This window comes from Ovis canadensis, chromosome 8 (assembly GCF_042477335.2).
Source record: "Ovis canadensis isolate MfBH-ARS-UI-01 breed Bighorn chromosome 8, ARS-UI_OviCan_v2, whole genome shotgun sequence".
NCBI lineage: Eukaryota > Metazoa > Chordata > Mammalia > Artiodactyla > Bovidae > Ovis > Ovis canadensis.
In genome coordinates this window covers 71,119,453-71,137,160 of record NC_091252.1, presented here as the reverse complement: position 1 = coordinate 71,137,160, position 17,708 = coordinate 71,119,453, and the positions used below count along the sequence as shown (strand labels likewise).

Sequence of the window (17,708 nt, the reverse complement as noted above, 5' to 3'; positions counted from 1 at the left end):
TTTTTAGAATGTTCACTTTTTATTAAATAATGATCAAGTATCACTTTATTCATGTCATAATCAAAAGAAACATCTAGTAATTAAATGCCTCATTTCATGTTTCCTTTTGGTTGCTGTGACTGTCTTCTGCATATGTCAACCTATTCATCTGAAAATTAATGGCTCTTGTAAGGTAAGGAGTCTTATTATCTTCCTCTGAAGTTTCAGCTGATAATGTTCACAGCTCTTGTCCTCAGTCTGCAAACCATTTGGATTGCAGCAGCAAATCCTTTGATTTTTCTGCCCCAGTAGCAAAATATGGATTATATTATAATTCCTCTGTTATACCAAGTCACTATTTACTCCATAAAAAAAAGAAACTTGACAGACCTAAAAGTGAAAAGAAACTAGAATCATGTAAGTTAACAAAAGAGCTGTCCCTAGCTGACCTAATTGATGATATGCCAAGAGATTCTTACAAAAGTCAGCCATCAGTCAGATTACCACCCACAGAGAGCGTGGAGAGTCTACCTTCAAAGAGTCTAGATGGTGATTTGTTAAGACCTCATGTTTCTGAGTGTATTTCCAAAGATGATTCTGCCTTCAAAGGCATACCAGATTTAAAATCCTTAATGATAAAAAACACAGCACCTAATAACTCATTATCTATTCAGAATGATTCAGTATCTGATTTGCAAAACATTCCAGTACAGAACAGTTTAGGAAGTTTAAATAATCCTTTGCTCTTAACCAACTCATTGGAAAATATGGCTCTTGATAATTTAAATGCTAGTAAAACGACTGAAGTTGGAATTGTTTCTTCAGTTGAACAAAGCAACAAGAATTGCATATTAAAGAATGACAACTTGCAGTTTTCTCAGTGTGAAAGTCCATCCCTAGCTGAACTGTTTCAAGAACACAAGAAAAACAATCCAAGCCAGTGCTTTGCTTTACCTGATTTTTGTCACCAGCCATCTGCCAGTTTCACAGATCTCAGTTTGGGATCTTTTCCCTTGTCAGAACTAGCAAATCGGTATCAGTCTTCAACTGGAGTATCAGAGTTAACAGGATCTCTATCATCTTTGGCATTTTGTAAAGCTTCTCCGACAAGAGACCTTGAGAATTTGTCACTTTCTGATTTGATTGCAGAAACGATTGATATAGACAACCCTCAGATTAGGAAAGATTCCTGTATGCTCAGTTTATCTGAAATGAGGTCACCTGGAATAGACTCGAATATTGATCTTAGTGTCCTCATAAAAGCCCCAGATTTTGTTTCCAAACCTGTAGTAGACCAATCAGTTGCTCTAATACCAGAAACTAAAGTTCTAAGTTCAAAATTAGGGAAAAATTCCAATTCTGCTAAGGATAATAAGAAAAACAGTAAAAGCTCCCTGCCTAGGAAACCGCCTTTTTCTCTCTCTTGGACCAAGGCCCTTGCTGCCAGACCTTCAGCTTTCGCTTCAACCCTGTGTCTTCATTACCCATTGAAAAGCTGCAAGCGACGCACCTTTGATCTCTATAAGGCTTTTCTTTATAGTAGACAAGTTCAAGATGTAAAAGACAAAGAAATAAGTCCTCTTATAGCAATAACACCATTTGACTTCAAATCAGCATCTCCTGATGACATTGTGAAAGCTAATCAAAAGAAAGCTTTTACTAGAGAATAGTAACAAAAAGAAAACTTGCTAACTGTTGTAGAGCTTTTTCTTTTAAATTAATTTAATTTTAAGCTTTTATAGGGTTACTTTATATTATGGGATTTAAGTTGTGATTTTATATTAAAATTGTCTTAAGTCAGTTGATAAATTTAGTTGATATATGCTTTTGCACTGAAATTTCTTTTTACTATATCTTCTTTTAGTGATAACTGGCTTTAAGTTGATAGCCTGTAATAGGTGTATGTTTACAAAGTGCTTATGGTAACTTGATATTGTGAAATCAAACCTCAGCTATTTTTGTTTAAAGCATTCAGCTTTGAAAGTTTTAATGATGAGACATTTTCTTTTATAAAGTATTTTTGTGCTTTGTTCTTAAATGAAAGTGCCGCCATTTGGGATTAGTATAGCTTAGTGATGAAGATTTTTCTTGTGATATATGGCATAGCATAGCCAAGACAGTATTATTTTTGAAATATTAATGAAATCATTCCAAGTTTCATTATTTTTCTGCCAGTGAATACTAAAACTTTTCTATTAGAATTCTTAAAATTCCTAACTTTTAAGAATACTGTTAGGTTGTTGAAATACATTTTTCATGATAATAAAATATAAATCCTTTTAAGGGACCATGTACATATTGAAGATGGATTAATACATAATTTATTTTTATACATTTGCAAAACCTTTTGTCCTAAATGAACACTTTAAAATAAATATGTAGAAAGTCTTTTCAAGTATGGTTGCATGTTCCTTGAGTAATTTTACCAGATCTCTTTCATTTTTTTTTTTCTTTTTACTGTAAGTAATGAAATGTGGAGTTTTCCTCTTTGCTACTGATGGCTCTGTGTGCAATAATGACAAAGTTTCAGCAGTAGTTGACTTAGTAAGATCTCTTCTACTGAGTAGAACAAGTAGGTAATTCATCTCTTAAAGCAGTCATCCTCAACTAGCAGTCAGAATCACTGGGGAAATTTTTTTCAAAACATAGCTATTGTGTCTTCACTCCAGACATGGCGAGTCATTTCTGAGGGATGACATTTGGAAATGTGTATTTTCAGGATGGTCCCCAGTTAATTCTGATGGGTTACTTCTACTTGAGAATCGCTCCCTTGAAGAAATCAGTAGAATGAAAGGAATTACTAATACTAGGAATAACACCTGGCCAACTTGAATTTTTAATTTGTATTTTCTAGTAATTAGGAATACCAAGGAATATTGCTGATTAGAAATTAGCACCTTTTTTGTTAGAAGATAATGTTATTAGTTATTTCTTGTAGGAAAAAAGTAGTCTATAAAATGTTGTTTCTTAATGAGAACAAAATAGCTATATTTTCCCAGTAAAAAATATTTTTCTCTGACTACTACTTTAGTCTGCATTTGATAATTTTTAAAAATATTTCTTGTTTCTGTTTATTTTCAGAATGACATCCCAATATCCCAATATTTTTAGTTGTATATGATGTTTTTATATCCAGTGTTTTGGTGGGAAAGCTTAAGCCAGCCTTATGTCCTTGTTGTTCTTGACTAAACACTGTGACATCTTCACTTTTTGTTTCTAACTGCAGATTTCAGTGTGTATCCTACTGATGCTTAGATCATATAAATTATAAGTTATATTTTGTGATCACTTTTGAAGTTTAAATTACCCCAACTGCTGATTTTGTTTTTCTAGTCTTGAACTTCAATTGGCTATTTTAGTTATTTTGAACTATTAGTCTATGACTCATCAACTAGATTTATATACTGTGGGCAGTCTCCAGTTTAGAAGTGAATTGTATTCTAAGTGTTTGTTTAGAACTGACAATAATTCTTGATAGATTAAATGCTGCCCAAGTGGTCCCTTTGCACATAAATCCGCAAATATATATTTAATTCATATTGAAATCGAACAGCATTACTGTTGTATTATCTTTTATAACAAGCTAATTTTCGAGTGGAAATACAGTACTTTTAAAGCCATACAGTAGATCTTGTAGAGTGAACTAGACCTCCCTTTGCTGGATGATCAGGATTGTGACTTCTATTTATGATGTTATGATTTTAGGGGAAAAATAGTCTATATTACAAGGTGATAGGGAAGGTAACAATTTTTAAATAGGTCTCCGTATTTCTGTTGTGATGGCTGCTGGTCTGTCAGGCGCATACCTGACAGGCACTTGCCCCATTGGCTAAGGACGTGTCACAGTCTCTGAGATTCAGAGAGTGGAACCAGGAAGACCCACTGTCCTTTCTGCCTTTGGCCACTGGCCTTTGGTAAAGAGACCCCGTGGACTGTAGCCTACCAGACTTCTCCATCCGTGGGATTTTTCAGGCAAGAATACTGGAGTGGGTTGCCATTTCCTTCTCCGGGGAGGGTAGAGAGACTAGTGCCTGCTTACTCATGGATATTTTCCTGGTGAGGACAGTTGCTTGCACTAAGTGCATCTTCTGCACCAGCTGCTGTTTATTGATTGACTGCTGTCTTGGTAGCTCAGGTATGCTAAGTGTTTTTGGTCTATTTTCCAGTTCAGATGTCAACATTGAAGTGCAGAGCCATTTTTATTTGTGTTATGCTCAAATATTAATAGTATACCTTAAGAATAGAAATGATGTTGTAATTATATTCTAAATGATACAAAATACAAGATATTTAAAATAACCATTTTTCCTCTTCACTTTTTTTGATTTTTTAAAAAAGCTGTTGTTCACAGATGTTTTCCTGTCTTGCATTTGGTTGGTCTTTTTGGTTATGGTTCTTCCCATTAATTGCAGAGAACAAGGTATCACTTCTGTACAGAACACTTTGCTTATCATTTCTTTTTTAGTTGTTCTTTTTCCTATTTCCTAGTTACTGAACTGGTATTCTAACCTTTCCTCTTCCCCGCCCCCCTGCCTTAGCTTTGAATCTTTCTTTCTTGAACTTTTCTTTCAGCCTTTTCCCCCCTCATATAAATAGTAATAACTGTTCCCAGTGTATTATATTTAATTTCTTGTGGTCAGTGGGAGATCATACAATTAACTGCCATACCAAGGGTAAAACTAGTCCGGTGCTTTTAAATATGTGGACCATTGCAAATTAGCAGGTACACAGTTATACACTGAAGAATAACTGTGTATCAGGTTTCTGTTTGGTGTTCATACAAGTGTATATTTACTTGTAAAATCAGTTTAGTAGTAGCCTAGAAATTGTTTTCTGTTACTTTTATAAATGAAGGTAATGCTGACTAGATAGGGAGGGATTGATACAAATCCTTTATTAATTTTCTTTTGTAATTATATAAAGCTCAGTGTATGCAGTTGTATATTATAATTTTAATTTCTAAGATGCAAAAGATTTGTCACATTTTGAATGTATGTATACATTTTTGTAAAAGCCACATCGGAATAAATTATAATTCTGGGGTTTTCTAAAATCAGGTGTGAAAACATCACAATTTATCCATTAAGATTTTTAATATAAGCTTAATATTTCAGAGTGATATTTTAATAATTTATCGTAAAGGTTTCTGTAAACAAGTTGAAAAATGCACTACCTGGTTGTGTAGACTTTCTTTGAAGCTATTTGTCATTTAGAATTCTTATTTTCCAAAAGGTAGAATTTATATTTTTACTTTTGAGGACTCACATAGAAACGTTCTTAAAGTATAGATTATGGTGAATATGGATAATATAATTGCAAAGATGGCAGTGGAAAATAAAACATTTGATAAAGTACACACTTCTGATGTTGACATGCCTGGTTTATATGATGAAAGCATCCTTCTAGTTATAGGACATAGCTGCAGATGGTCAAAGATGTGATTCTCAAATGGGATGGGAAAATGGGTACTTAAACACATTGTTATGTTTATTACAGTGTATATGGGATGCATGACATTACACTCTCCGAAGCTGACATCTTTGTCTTCCTGATCCAAGCTGCGACCTCCTCCTGTTTCCTCTCTTTATTAGCAATATCAGCATCTTCCCAGTTGCTCAAGCCAGAAACCTAGGTAGCATCATTGTTGATTTTGCTCCCTCATTTATTTCTTATAATTGATTGTTGTTGTTTAGTTGCTAAATTGTGTCCAACTCTTTTGTGACCCCATGGACTGTATAGCCTGCCAGGCTCTTCTGTCCATGGGATTTTCCAGGCAAGAATACTGGAGTGGATTGCCATTTCCTTTGGGGGATTTTCCCGACCCAGAGATCGAATCCAAGTCCCCTGCCTTACGAGGCAGATGTTTTTTTACCACTGAGGCCCCTGAGAAGCCCTGTAATTGATTCCAGTCCTATTATTTCTTCTTTTTGCTAAGTCACTTCAGTCGTGTCCAACTCTGTGTGACCCCATAGACAGCAGCCCACTAGGCTCCCCTGTTCCTGGGATTCTCCAGGCAAGAACACTGGAGTGGGTTGCCATTTCCTTCTCCAATGCATGGAAGTGAAAAGTGAAAGTGAAGTCGCTCAGTCATGTTTGACTGTTAGTGACCCCATGGACTGCAGCCCACCAGGTTCCTCCGTCCATGGGATTTTCCAGGCAAGAGTACTGGAGTGGGATGCCATCGCCTTCTTCTTTGTGAATAAGTAATTACATGTGTGTACATATACAGTTGATTGTTCTTGTTTGTGGTAGTTATATTTTATAAAGTCATAAATGAGTGAACACTGAATGAAATAGGCAGACACTGACTTAGCAAAAACTGAACCATTGCTCCCGTAAGAGATACGGGGTTAGGTTCCTGTGATCCTCTGGTCACAACATTTTTGTCAAACAGTCAATACATGACCTTGTTTTATGTAAGTTTAAAGACACTTTATTTAATATATATTATTGATTCATTGAAATTGAACTCATAGCCAGTAGCACTATAACTTAATGCCTAACACTGACATTATCTACTATGCATTTTTTTAATTTCTAAGGTACATCACAGCTGCTTTGTGCTTAACACTAGACAGTGCTTCAGACTACTCTTGGGGACCATTTTAAACAGCAAAATCACCAACTAATATTACAGGGTGAAAAGTGTGGCATTTAAGAGGTCATGAAAAAGGATGCTGCTTTATGAGAGTTAAAACAAGAAGGCAGAATGCATCTTATTTGACCTCAGTTGGCAACATACATGTTGGGCTACTAAAATTTTTTACTGTTGTACACTGGCCACAAGAGACTGCAAAGTGCTAAAAGTCGTGGTTTTTAGTGACTAGCTGAATCCATGAATATGGAATCCTCAAGTACGGATTGACTGTCCATTTTTTGATCCATTTTCTTTGTTCTTATTACTGCTTTTTCTCTTAAAGACTGTTAGCTTTGGGCAGAATTCCTAAAATATTTAACTGGCTTTTTTACTTTCTCTCAGACACTTTCTACAATACAGGTAGAGTGAGTTTTCCAAAATGTAGTTCTAATTTTCTGTTGCCCTGTTTAAACCCTTCATTTTATTATAAGACCTTTTGTCATCTGGTTTCTCTTTGTGTTACTCACTACCCAAATCCACCCAAGAACACCTACCTGAGTTTCCTCTGCTTCTATAGTGCTTTGCCCTTTCCCCTCCATTTCTCCTCCTGGTAATTAGATCTTGAGGCTGTAGTTCATGTATCACTTTACTCCTAATCCTGGGATAGGGGAACCGTCTTGTGTACCTGTAATTCACTGTATTCCTTTTTATTGCCACCTCATGTAAAATCATAACCTCTGCCATACATTTAGCCCCTTTCTCTGGTAAGCCTGCCTTATTGTTCCTCGCAGCCCTTACATCGTCTGTCATTGTGTGTGCACACAGTTTTATTTCCCTCCTCTTCTTTGTAATCCCCCTAACCTCCCACCCACAACAGTGCAACTTCTATGAATGTAAGGTCTTTATTGGTATATTCCCAGCTTAGAATATATCTGGCACATACGTGTAGGAAAGAATTTAAAGTAAAAAGTGAGTTTCACTCTTAAATACTGTTCCACATCTTATTCCCTAGAGGAAGCTGTAAAGCAAATCTGTAAAAAAATATTTTATATTTCTCTGGAAACTATTTTTGTGTTAGACATATCAGATTTGTATATATAACATTATACAAATGGGAGGATACTGTAACACTTTAATATCTGTATCACTTCACATGCTAAGTATATTGCAGGTTTTTCCTTACCAGCATATAGACATCAATCTCATTCTTTTTAAAAGCCACATAGAATTCCATATTAAATAGCCCATGTTAACATTTTAACTTATTATCACTACTGACTCCTGAATGAACATCCTGTGTTTCTACTGATTGATTTTCTAGGCCCATAAGTATGTACTTAAAAATTTTTGATAGATACTATCTAATTGTCCTTAATAGAACCTGTGCTGATTTCCTTCCCCCACAAGTTTATGAGTGCATTTTGTTCAAATTCTGGCAGATAGGATTATTGCTCTTTTGGGTATTATGCCAACCTGATAATTGGAAAGTATTCTTATCATTTGTTTATATGTCTTAAATGAGTGAAACTGACTACTTTGTCACACGTTTGAATCTATTTGTATTTCTTAGAACTACCTATTCCTAATCTTTGACGATTTTTCTGCTGGCTCTCCTTCATAATGACTTCTAGGAATATATGTGTGTGTATATTTAATGTATTTGATTTTTATATTTAAATTCTAAGAAAATTAATCCTGTTATGTACATGGAAAATATTTTTTCTTTGTCATCTTTTAGATCATTTATAAGACAGATTGTTGATTTTATATATATAAATATTAAAGTTTTGTATTAAAAGTTTCTAATGTTAAAATTTATAAAGTAAATTAATAAAATATATTAAAATAAACAATAATTTGATATTCATAAAATGAGTATTTAATACTAATAATAAAGTATATTAAAAAGTAAATTTAATAAAGTACATTAAAAGTAAATTTAATAAAGTATATTAAAGTTTACTAATCTTTTATGGGTTTTTGTTTGAAAGTTCTACTTTACTACAAGATAATTTTAAAAAATTGCGTCTTCTCTGTGTTTAGCAGATTCTCTTTTTTTAAAAAAAAATTTGAGTGTTTGATTTAGCTGCTACAGGGGGTAAGGAAGAAACACAGTTTCCAACATTTTTTCTTTTTCGATAGCTCAGTTTTTCACAGTTACTTTTTGTTGTATTACATGTCCTTTTTCTTTTTTAACAATTTGAAACGCCATCTTTGACGTATGCTAAATTTTCCTCTCTCCATCTGTCTTGCATTTTTTGAGACTCTGTGCTGTTCTATTTTTTTGTCTTGTTCTGGGCCAGTATCAAATTTTCAATTACTGTAGCTTTATGTTACTGTTAATTTTTAAATGTCTTATAGCCTGTCTTGTTTTTTTAGTCGTCTTTTTCATTTAGTGTTGTTCACTTGCTAAGTCGTGTCCGACTCTGTCACCCCATGGACTGCAGCATGCCAGGCTTCCCTGTCCATCACCATCTCCCAGAGTTTGCTTAAACTCATGTCCATTGAGTCAGTGATGCCATCCAACCATTTCATCCTCTGTTGTCCCCTTCTCCTCCTGCCTTCAGTCTTTTCCAGCATCAGGGTCTTTTCCAGTGAATTGGCTTTTCACGTCATGTAGCCAAAGTATTGGAGATAACCTCAACATCAGTCCTTCCAATAAATATTCAAGGTTGATTTCTTTTAGGATTGACTGGTTTAGTCTCCTTGCTGTCCAAGGAACTCTTGAGAGTCTTTTCCAGCACCACAGTTCGAAGACATCAATTCTTGGGCGCTCAGTCTTCTTCATGGTCCAACTTTCATATCGGCACATGACTGACTCCTGGAGAGACCATACCTTTCACCATATGGACCTCTATTGGCAAAGTGAAGTCTCTGCTTTTTAATACATTGTCTTGGTTTGTTATAGCTTTTCTTCCAAGGAGCAAGTGTCTTTTAATTTCATGGCCACAGTCACCATCTGCAGTGATTTTGGAGCCCAAGAAAATAAAGTCTGCCTCAGTTTCCATTTTTTCCCCATCTATTTGCCAAAAAGTGGTTGGACTAGGTGCTGTGATATTCCTTTTTTCAATGTTGACTTATAAAAGCCAGCTTTTTCACTCTCCTTTTTCACCTTCATTAAGAGGCTCTTTAGTTCCTCTTTGCTTTCTGCCATAGGGTGCTATCATCTTCATATCTGAGGTTGCTGAAATTTCTCCCAGCAATCTTGATTCCAGCTTGTGATTCATCCAGCCTGGCATTCCACATGATGTACTCAGCATAGGAATTAAATAAGGGTGACAATATAGAGCCTTGACATACTCCTTTCCCAATTTTGAACCAGTCAGTTATTTCATGTCCAGTTCTAACTGTTGCCCCTTGACCTGCATACAGGAGGCAGGTAAAGTGGTCTTGTATTCCCATCTCTTTAAGAATTTTCCACAGTTTATTGTGATCCACATAGTCAAAGGTGAGAAAAAAAAAAACTGTCTTCATTAGGCAGTAAACATTACATTATTAAATGGAGTTTCAAGTATTGGGCTAGTCTTGTAATATTGGAGCATTCCTGTTTGGTCATGGTATATATATTTTTTTAATGGAATGGATTTTATTTGAAAATATTTTATTTAAAATTGTTTTGTCTATTCATCAGTTCAGTTCAGTTCAGTCGCTAAGTCGTGTCCAACTCTTTGCGACCCCATGAATCGCAGCACGCCAGGCCTCCCTGTCCATCACCAACACCCGGAGTTCACTCAGATTCACGTCCATCGAATCAGTGATGCCATCCAGCCATCTCATCCTCTGTTGTCCCCTTCTCCTCCTGCCCCCAATCTCTCCCAGCATCAGGGTCTTTTCCAATGAGTCAACTCTCCGCATGAGGTGGCCAAAGTACTGGAGCTTCAGCTTTAGCATCATTCCTTCCAAAGAAACCCAGGGCTGATCTCCTTGCAGTCCAGGGGACTCTCAAGAGTCTTCTCCAACACCACAGTTCAAAAGCATCAATTCCTCGGCGCTCAGCCCCTTCTTCACAGTCCAACTCTCACATCCATACATGACTACTGGAAAATTGTCTATTCATAAAATTATACAATTGTACGTATGTGTTCTTTGTCATGTTTTGGTTTCTCTTATGATAGTTTTTTAGAGAATTAAGAATTTTCTTTATTCTTATAATTTGAAGGGCAGTGAAATTTGTTTTATGATAGAAAATTATCTTTCAATATTCTAAGGTCAGCTTGGGAAGTTTTAATTTTCTGAGTAAATGATCTATTTCATCTGGTTGACAGATGATTTTGTTTTGCATTGTAGCAAACATTGTCTAGTAGTAGTAGTAGTAGTAATATGAAATGTCAAACACAGAGAATAATGTATCAAGTACTTATAAACTTGCCATTTAGATTCAACAGAAGATAGCATTTTGCATTACACATTTCTGGTATTTGTTTGTCTTTGTTTTAAGAAATATATTGTTAGATTGAAATCCGAGTTCTGCATTTTTCTTGTTTCTCCCTACTCCCTTGAAGTTGAAATGCACTGTTCCCATTCTCTCTTTCTTAACTTTTGTCTCTGTGGCTACTGTTTTTCTTATGAAAACTGTATTTGCTGTAACGTGGATTGTTTTAGTTGCTATTTTCTGTATTCTTTTAGAGCTATTGTTATTTTCTGGATAATCCCCATTTTAATTTTGATTTTCTTTTTAAGTCAAGAATCGAAGTGTTCTTTTTTTCTTAAATCCCAGTTTGCTGTGGGAGTTTTATTTGCTATTTTTGTTATAATTTTTGATTTCATTGTGCTATCATCAGAGAATGTGGTTGGTACATTTTACTTTTTGAAGTTTATTCGGTTTTTCTTTGTTGTCCAATGTAGTTTTATAGTTATTTCATAGGTTAATGTCAGTAATATAAATTGTCTGACTAATCCAAAATATATTTCTGTTACTTTTCAAATTTTACAGAATAATAACGTTACCATTTTAAAAAATTTTGTCAACTTTAAACAGTATGTATGTGCTGATCTTTTATGAAAGATGAAGAAATTGACACACATACTTTACCTCCTCTTTCTTATAATTTTTATTAATATTTTAAGTTTTTAGGGGAAGTATTTATCTTTATACCTCTTTTTTAAACCTTATTAACTGAATTACTGACTTTAATCAGTTCTTTGATGAGTCCTCACTTTAAAAGTTGAGCTCATCAGAGTTACACTTTTTCATACTTGACCTCTTCTTTCCCTTTATCTCCTGATGATTTTAGTCATATTATTCAATGTAGTGCCAAAAATTTTAACTTCCCTTAGATTTTGTACTCAATTTTTCCTTAGTTTTTAACCAACTGTAGTTATATTAAGCTTGATTGGTTTCTCATGATTAGGCCTCTATTTATCACTTGTTTGACATCTTTTCCATCTCTCACCTTCCCCTCCCCCCAAAATATACATTTGAAATTTTCCCTAAGTTGTTGAATATATAAAAATGATTCTGTGACCTATATCTGCATTAAAATAATAATCCTTGGCTTGTCTTTTTTTTCTGGAGGTTCTTGCAGACATTGCTCTATAGTTTTCTATCATATATGCTTCTAGCATGGCTTTTTAAATTTCTGAAAGTAGTTGTATTTTTTGTTTGTTTTGATTTTTTCAGTCTGTATTTCTTGTAAGCTCGGCTGGCTTCTTTTTCACTTTTTTCTTCTGTTTTTTTATCTTTTAGTGTGTGTGTGTGTGTGTGTGTGGAGGGAGGGTATGGGTTTTGAGGGGAAAATGAGATAGAAACATCTTTACTTTGTCTTTTTAACTGGATATATTTTTCCAGCAAACCCACTCCAGTATTCTTGCCTGGGGAATCCCATAGACAGAGGAGCCTGGTGCACTACAGTCCATGGGGTCTCAGAAGAGTCAGACTTAGGAACTAAATAACAACAGTCTTCCCAGCAACACTTGATTAGATTAAATGCCCCCAACAGTGGTGAAGCTAGATAACTTGAGACGTTTGTGAATAATTTCTTTTCGGGGATGTGGTACGACAGACTTTGCTCCAAAACCTTAGATGCTTAGGTATAATAATTCCCTTGACTATAGCATCCTGTCTCTGTGGTAACATACCACTGAAGTCTAGGAGAAAGCTTTTTTAATTGCGCGTATTTGGGAGCATATACACACACACACACGTGTTTTGGCTGCACTGGGCCCTCTGAGGTGTGCGGGCGCTTTGTTGCGCACACCGGGCCTTCTCCAGCTGCAGCACTTGAGCTCTGCCATGCTCAGGCTCAGTGGTTGTAGCACTGAGTATGATGGGCTTAGTTGCCCAATCAGGGATCAAACCCACATCCCTTGCATTGGGAGGTGGATTCTTAACCAGTCTACTAAAAGGGAAATCCCTCAGTGTATTTGTATTCTTCGAATTTTGGAATGAGAACTTAATGTCTATGTGAAAATTAACCTTTTATTCTGTAATAAGTTAGGACTCTTCAATTTCTAAGGTGATGTATTAAATATTTATGTTTCTCCTTAACTTAGACAACAGTTCATTTTATAAGCATATGTAATATTGAACCATTATAGCAAGTATAAATAACCTTAGACTAGGTTATCATATAATTTTGCTATACATTTGTATGGGTGAACTGTTAAAGGAGTATATATTTAGGGATTAAAATCATGGGACAATCTGTTTTCTGTTGATAGTTTTTTGTCACCTTAAACCTACCAGGAGGGGAGGGATTCACTACCAAAACTATAAAACTAAGTAGCATTTTTTTTTTCCACAAAGAAATCCAGAAATTGAAATGCACATATTATTATTGTTTGAAAGGAAGATTCTTGGCAGAAGAATCTTACTATTTATGCTCTAAAATTTTATAATTAGTCAACCTTAGAAGAGAAAGTTCTCGACAGAATGAATGCTTCTTTGTAAAATTAAGCATTTTAACTCTTTTGATTGCTGTTGAGGCTTTTTCTAACACTGGGTTTATTTAGATTCTTTTAGAAAAATACTTGATCTAAAAAAAAGTAAACATTAAAGAAAAAGTAGTTGGTCCACAAGTACGGAAGAAGGAGTCACACATAATTTAAATTTAACATTTTAGGGACTTCCTGGCCAAGCAGCGGTTCAGACTCCACATTTCCACTGCAGGGGCACAGGTTTGATTCCTGGTCACAGATGTAAGAGCCTACATTCCATGTGCTGCGGCCAAAAAAATACATTTAGCATTTTATATGGTTCTTAGAATTGGTATGTCCATTGCATTAATCATAGCTTTAAGAAAAGTCATTGTTTACAAATGTTGGAGGCTTTGGAGAAATATATTTAATTTTCTTATTTGGAGAAATATACTTGAATACTAAAATTTTTCTTGAGTAGAATTGGTTTGCTTATACGGTTTAGAAACCTGTTATGCATAATTTTCCTTTCCCTTTTGAATTTATTCTGGTTTTACCTTTCAAGTGAAGTTTTCATTTATAAAATAGAGTCTAATTTTACATGAGGATATAGTTAATTTGCAGGCATTGTTTTGATAGTTTTGTAGTATTAATAGTCCCTTAAATGTCATATAGTGGATATCTACTATAGTGTATACTACTATTTGAGTATCTATGAAGTATTATTTGTAACTGTACTCAGATGATGATTATCATAGTCTAGTCTTGCTTCTCAATGGCAAATTGTTCCCTAGAGAAGATTACAAGGAATTAAAGATAAAGCAGAGCTGTAGACACTTGCAATAAGGCCTTTTTTTAAAAAAAAAAAACTTAACTGCACTGTATTTCTCTCTTTCTTCAGCATAACCTAAGTAACTAAATAGACATAATAGTGATATTAAATTTTTAGGAGGATATGTAACCTCTTTTTCTCCCTTCTCAGGTCAAATATATTATGAGATTTTTATCCTTAAAGTAAAGATTATGATTAACTTGAAAAGTGGACCTTACAAAGAAAAATTATTAATATAGCATGTTATGAACAGTTCTGAATTTATATGAACTTTTCACTAATGTACTTAAATATATATTTTATTTTGCTTTAATCTTTTCATAGGGAGTTATATTTAGCTGGAATTTTTTGATTTCCTCTTTTAAGTATATTTTTCTTTGAAAAGTCTTCTCATTAATTTTTCACTGAGTTAATTTTATTGAAGCAGTTAGAAGAATTTTATACTTGCACAGAAAGCTTCAGAACTAATTGGCTTTCTGCTTTAAAATTATGTGGGCTTTTAAAGGAAGTGGTTTATTTCAGTTAAAAAACTTAAGTAGTTCAGAATGTTCTCAGATATGTCTTAAGATTCTCTTTGTGTATACACCTACACTGGAAAAACTGAAGCACTAATTGCTTAATTTAAAAATAATTTGCTTTAGACTCTCAAAACAGCCTGTCTTCTTCGTATAGCCAGTACCATGTAAGAATTGCATGAATGTTAAATAGAGTTTTCTTTTCATCCTAATTACCTTGCTTTTTTAAAACCATAGAAATTGTAATCAGATTACATATATTTGTATATACTTTCTTGTTTCATTCCAAGGCAATTATAAATCCTTTTAAATATTTTTTGAGGTGAAAGAATTGCTAAGTATTTAGCTAGGGATTAGGATGGATTAGAATGGGAACTGATAAATACAGTTCAATTTAGCTAGCATTTATTGCATGTTCACTTTTTGTCAGAAAATTATGGTAGCCACTGGGGACATAGATTTATACCCCAACTTTTCCCTAGAATTTTATAGTAGTCCCTCAGGAGCTAAGTCTGATTTAATAGAAGCACCAAATATAGCCAAGGTGTTTTCCCTTGGCTATGTGTAAAAGTGTTCTGTTCTGGAAACTACCACTTCTCAAGGGGAGATAGGGGAGTGAATTAATGCATGGAAGGTAAACTTTGTGTCAGGCTTTGTATATATTTTATTTGGTTTTTACAAGAATCTGTGAGGTAGGTGGAAGAAACTGAGGTGCATGTGAAATAAATAAGTTGCCATACTTCACAGCTATTAAGAGCAAATTGTAACTCAAATTGAGTTCTTTTGGACTTGGACATCCTTTAAATTTTTTTTTTAATTTTGACTTATTTAAAATTGAAGTATAGTTAATTTACAGTATTGTGTTAGTTGAACACACTTTTTGTTGTTATATATTACTTGCAACAAGTTTTATATTGTAAACTTAATCTTGTTTTGTGGTTCTTTGTGTAACTTAAGGATAAAATTAAATCTCTTATTGGGGGAATCAGCTTTATCGTTAGTGAGATACTTCAGAATTATTTTCAACTATTTTTTTTACTATATTACTTAGAGGTGTTGGCATAGCTATATAGAGAATTGGTACCAGTTTTTAAATCCTTGTAAATTAGTGGTCATATAGTATGAAGTCCTTTTGTAGTTCATTAAATTTCAAGTCACTGTGTGGTCTTTGATTCCTTACTTAAGCAAACCAACAAAATTCTGTTTGATTTAAAAATCCTGAAGAATTTTATTTTTTTAATAGTTGTTAGCTTAGTGCCATCTTTAAGCAAATGCTCAAATAATAAATGATAGTGTTTATTGAGTAAAACTAGAAAGTCCAAATGAGCCAGTGGATACTTAATCCCTTTATTCAGAATTCAGAACTATTCTTATTTTGATGCATTTACACAGTAATGGTAGGCAAGATTGATGAACACTTCAGTTCAGTTCAGTCGCTCAGTCCAACTCTTTGTGACCCCATGAACCACAGCATGTCTGACTCTTTGTGACCCCATGAACTGCAGCAACCCCAGGCCTCCCTGTCCATCACCAACTCCCGGAGTCCACCCAAACCCACGTCCATCAAGTTGATGATGCCATCCAACCATCTCATCCTCTGTCATCCCCTTCTGCTCCTGCCCTCAATCTTTCCCAGCATCAGGATCTTTTCCAATGAGTCAGCTCTTCGCATCAGGTGGCCAAAGGATTGGAGTTTCAGCTTCAACATCAGTCCTTCCAATGAACACCCAGGACCGATCTCCTTTAGGATGGACTGGTTGGATCTCCTTGCAGTCCAAGGGACTCTCAAGAGTCTTCTCCAACACCACAGTTCAAAAGCATCAATTCTGTGCTCAGCTCTCCTTATGTCTAACTCTCACATCCATACATGATCACTGAAAAACACTACACACCAAATATTGTACTAAACTCTTTATACTTATTCATTTATCACATTTAGTGTAGTCAGTATTTAATAAATCATGTCAAGTAGGGATTTTCTTTTTTTTTAATTCTTGTGTCACCAGGAGGCTCTGAGGCTGAAAAATGGCTTAACACCTTACCCAGGGCCATAAAACTGGTAAATGGTGGAGCCAAAATTCAGAATAAAATGCTTCTAATATAGTAAAGTCCTCCTTTATAGTTTGTGTATGTTTTTCTTCATATAGGAAATATTAGTTCTTTTTTTAAAAAATGGGGCCACTTCATTTTTTAACCCATTTAACTTAATCATGTACTACAGACTTTAAAACTTTTTTTACTTTGGTAAATTCTGTTTTCAATTGTGGTAAAATACAGATAGCATGAAATTTATTCACTGTTTTTAAGCATATAGTTCAGTAGTGTTAAGTATATTCACATTGTTATGCCATCAGTCTCCAGGACTTTTCCATCTTATAAACTGAAACTCAGTACATTTAACAACTCTACATTTTCCCCTTCTCAAGTCCCTAGCAACCACTCAGACCTTTGTTGGTATGCCAATAAATTTAGGCTGCATAATATCAGAATTTCATCTAACTAAACACCTATTGTAGGACTTGTTTTTCAATGTAATTGTACCAAAAATGCTTCAGTAAACATTTTTGTGCATTTTTTTCCGATTATTTTATAAAAGGTTTTTTGAGAGTAATATTGCTGGATAAAAAGGTATAGACAGTTTCTATGCTTTTAGTACATATTGTGAAGTTACTTTCAGGAAGATTATACTAATTTATTTCTTTCATTTAATTGTTAATCATAATAGCATTGATAGCATTATTGTATAAAGGAAGGATTTTATATTCTTACTGATGTTTTCATTCATTAATAGAGTAAGAGAGAGATCATAAAGGAAGGATTTTATATTCTTATTGATGTTTTCATTCATTAACAGAGTAAGAGAGAGATCATTCCTTTGGTGGGGGTGGGGGGGACTTGTGATGAGAGTCATTTTTGTGTCCCTAAAAATTGTATCCATAGTGCATTCTGC

General features: G+C 34.4%; 1 protein-coding gene across 3 annotated transcripts in view; it reads left to right on the top strand.

Moving 5' to 3' along the window:
- HBS1L (HBS1 like translational GTPase) overlaps positions 1–17,708 on the top strand; it is an 87,087-nt gene that overhangs the window by 20,141 nt on the left and 49,238 nt on the right. The window contains exon 5 of one of the 3 annotated variants that reach the window (XM_069599278.1): positions 178–4,269. The exons of the other annotated variants lie outside the window; for them this stretch is intronic. Within the exon in view, the coding sequence (XP_069455379.1) occupies positions 178–1,649 (1,472 nt within the window). The 3' untranslated portion in view covers positions 1,650–4,269. Of the gene's footprint in view, positions 1–177; positions 4,270–17,708 lie in introns of those variants that run through there. 3 annotated transcript variants of the gene reach the window in all.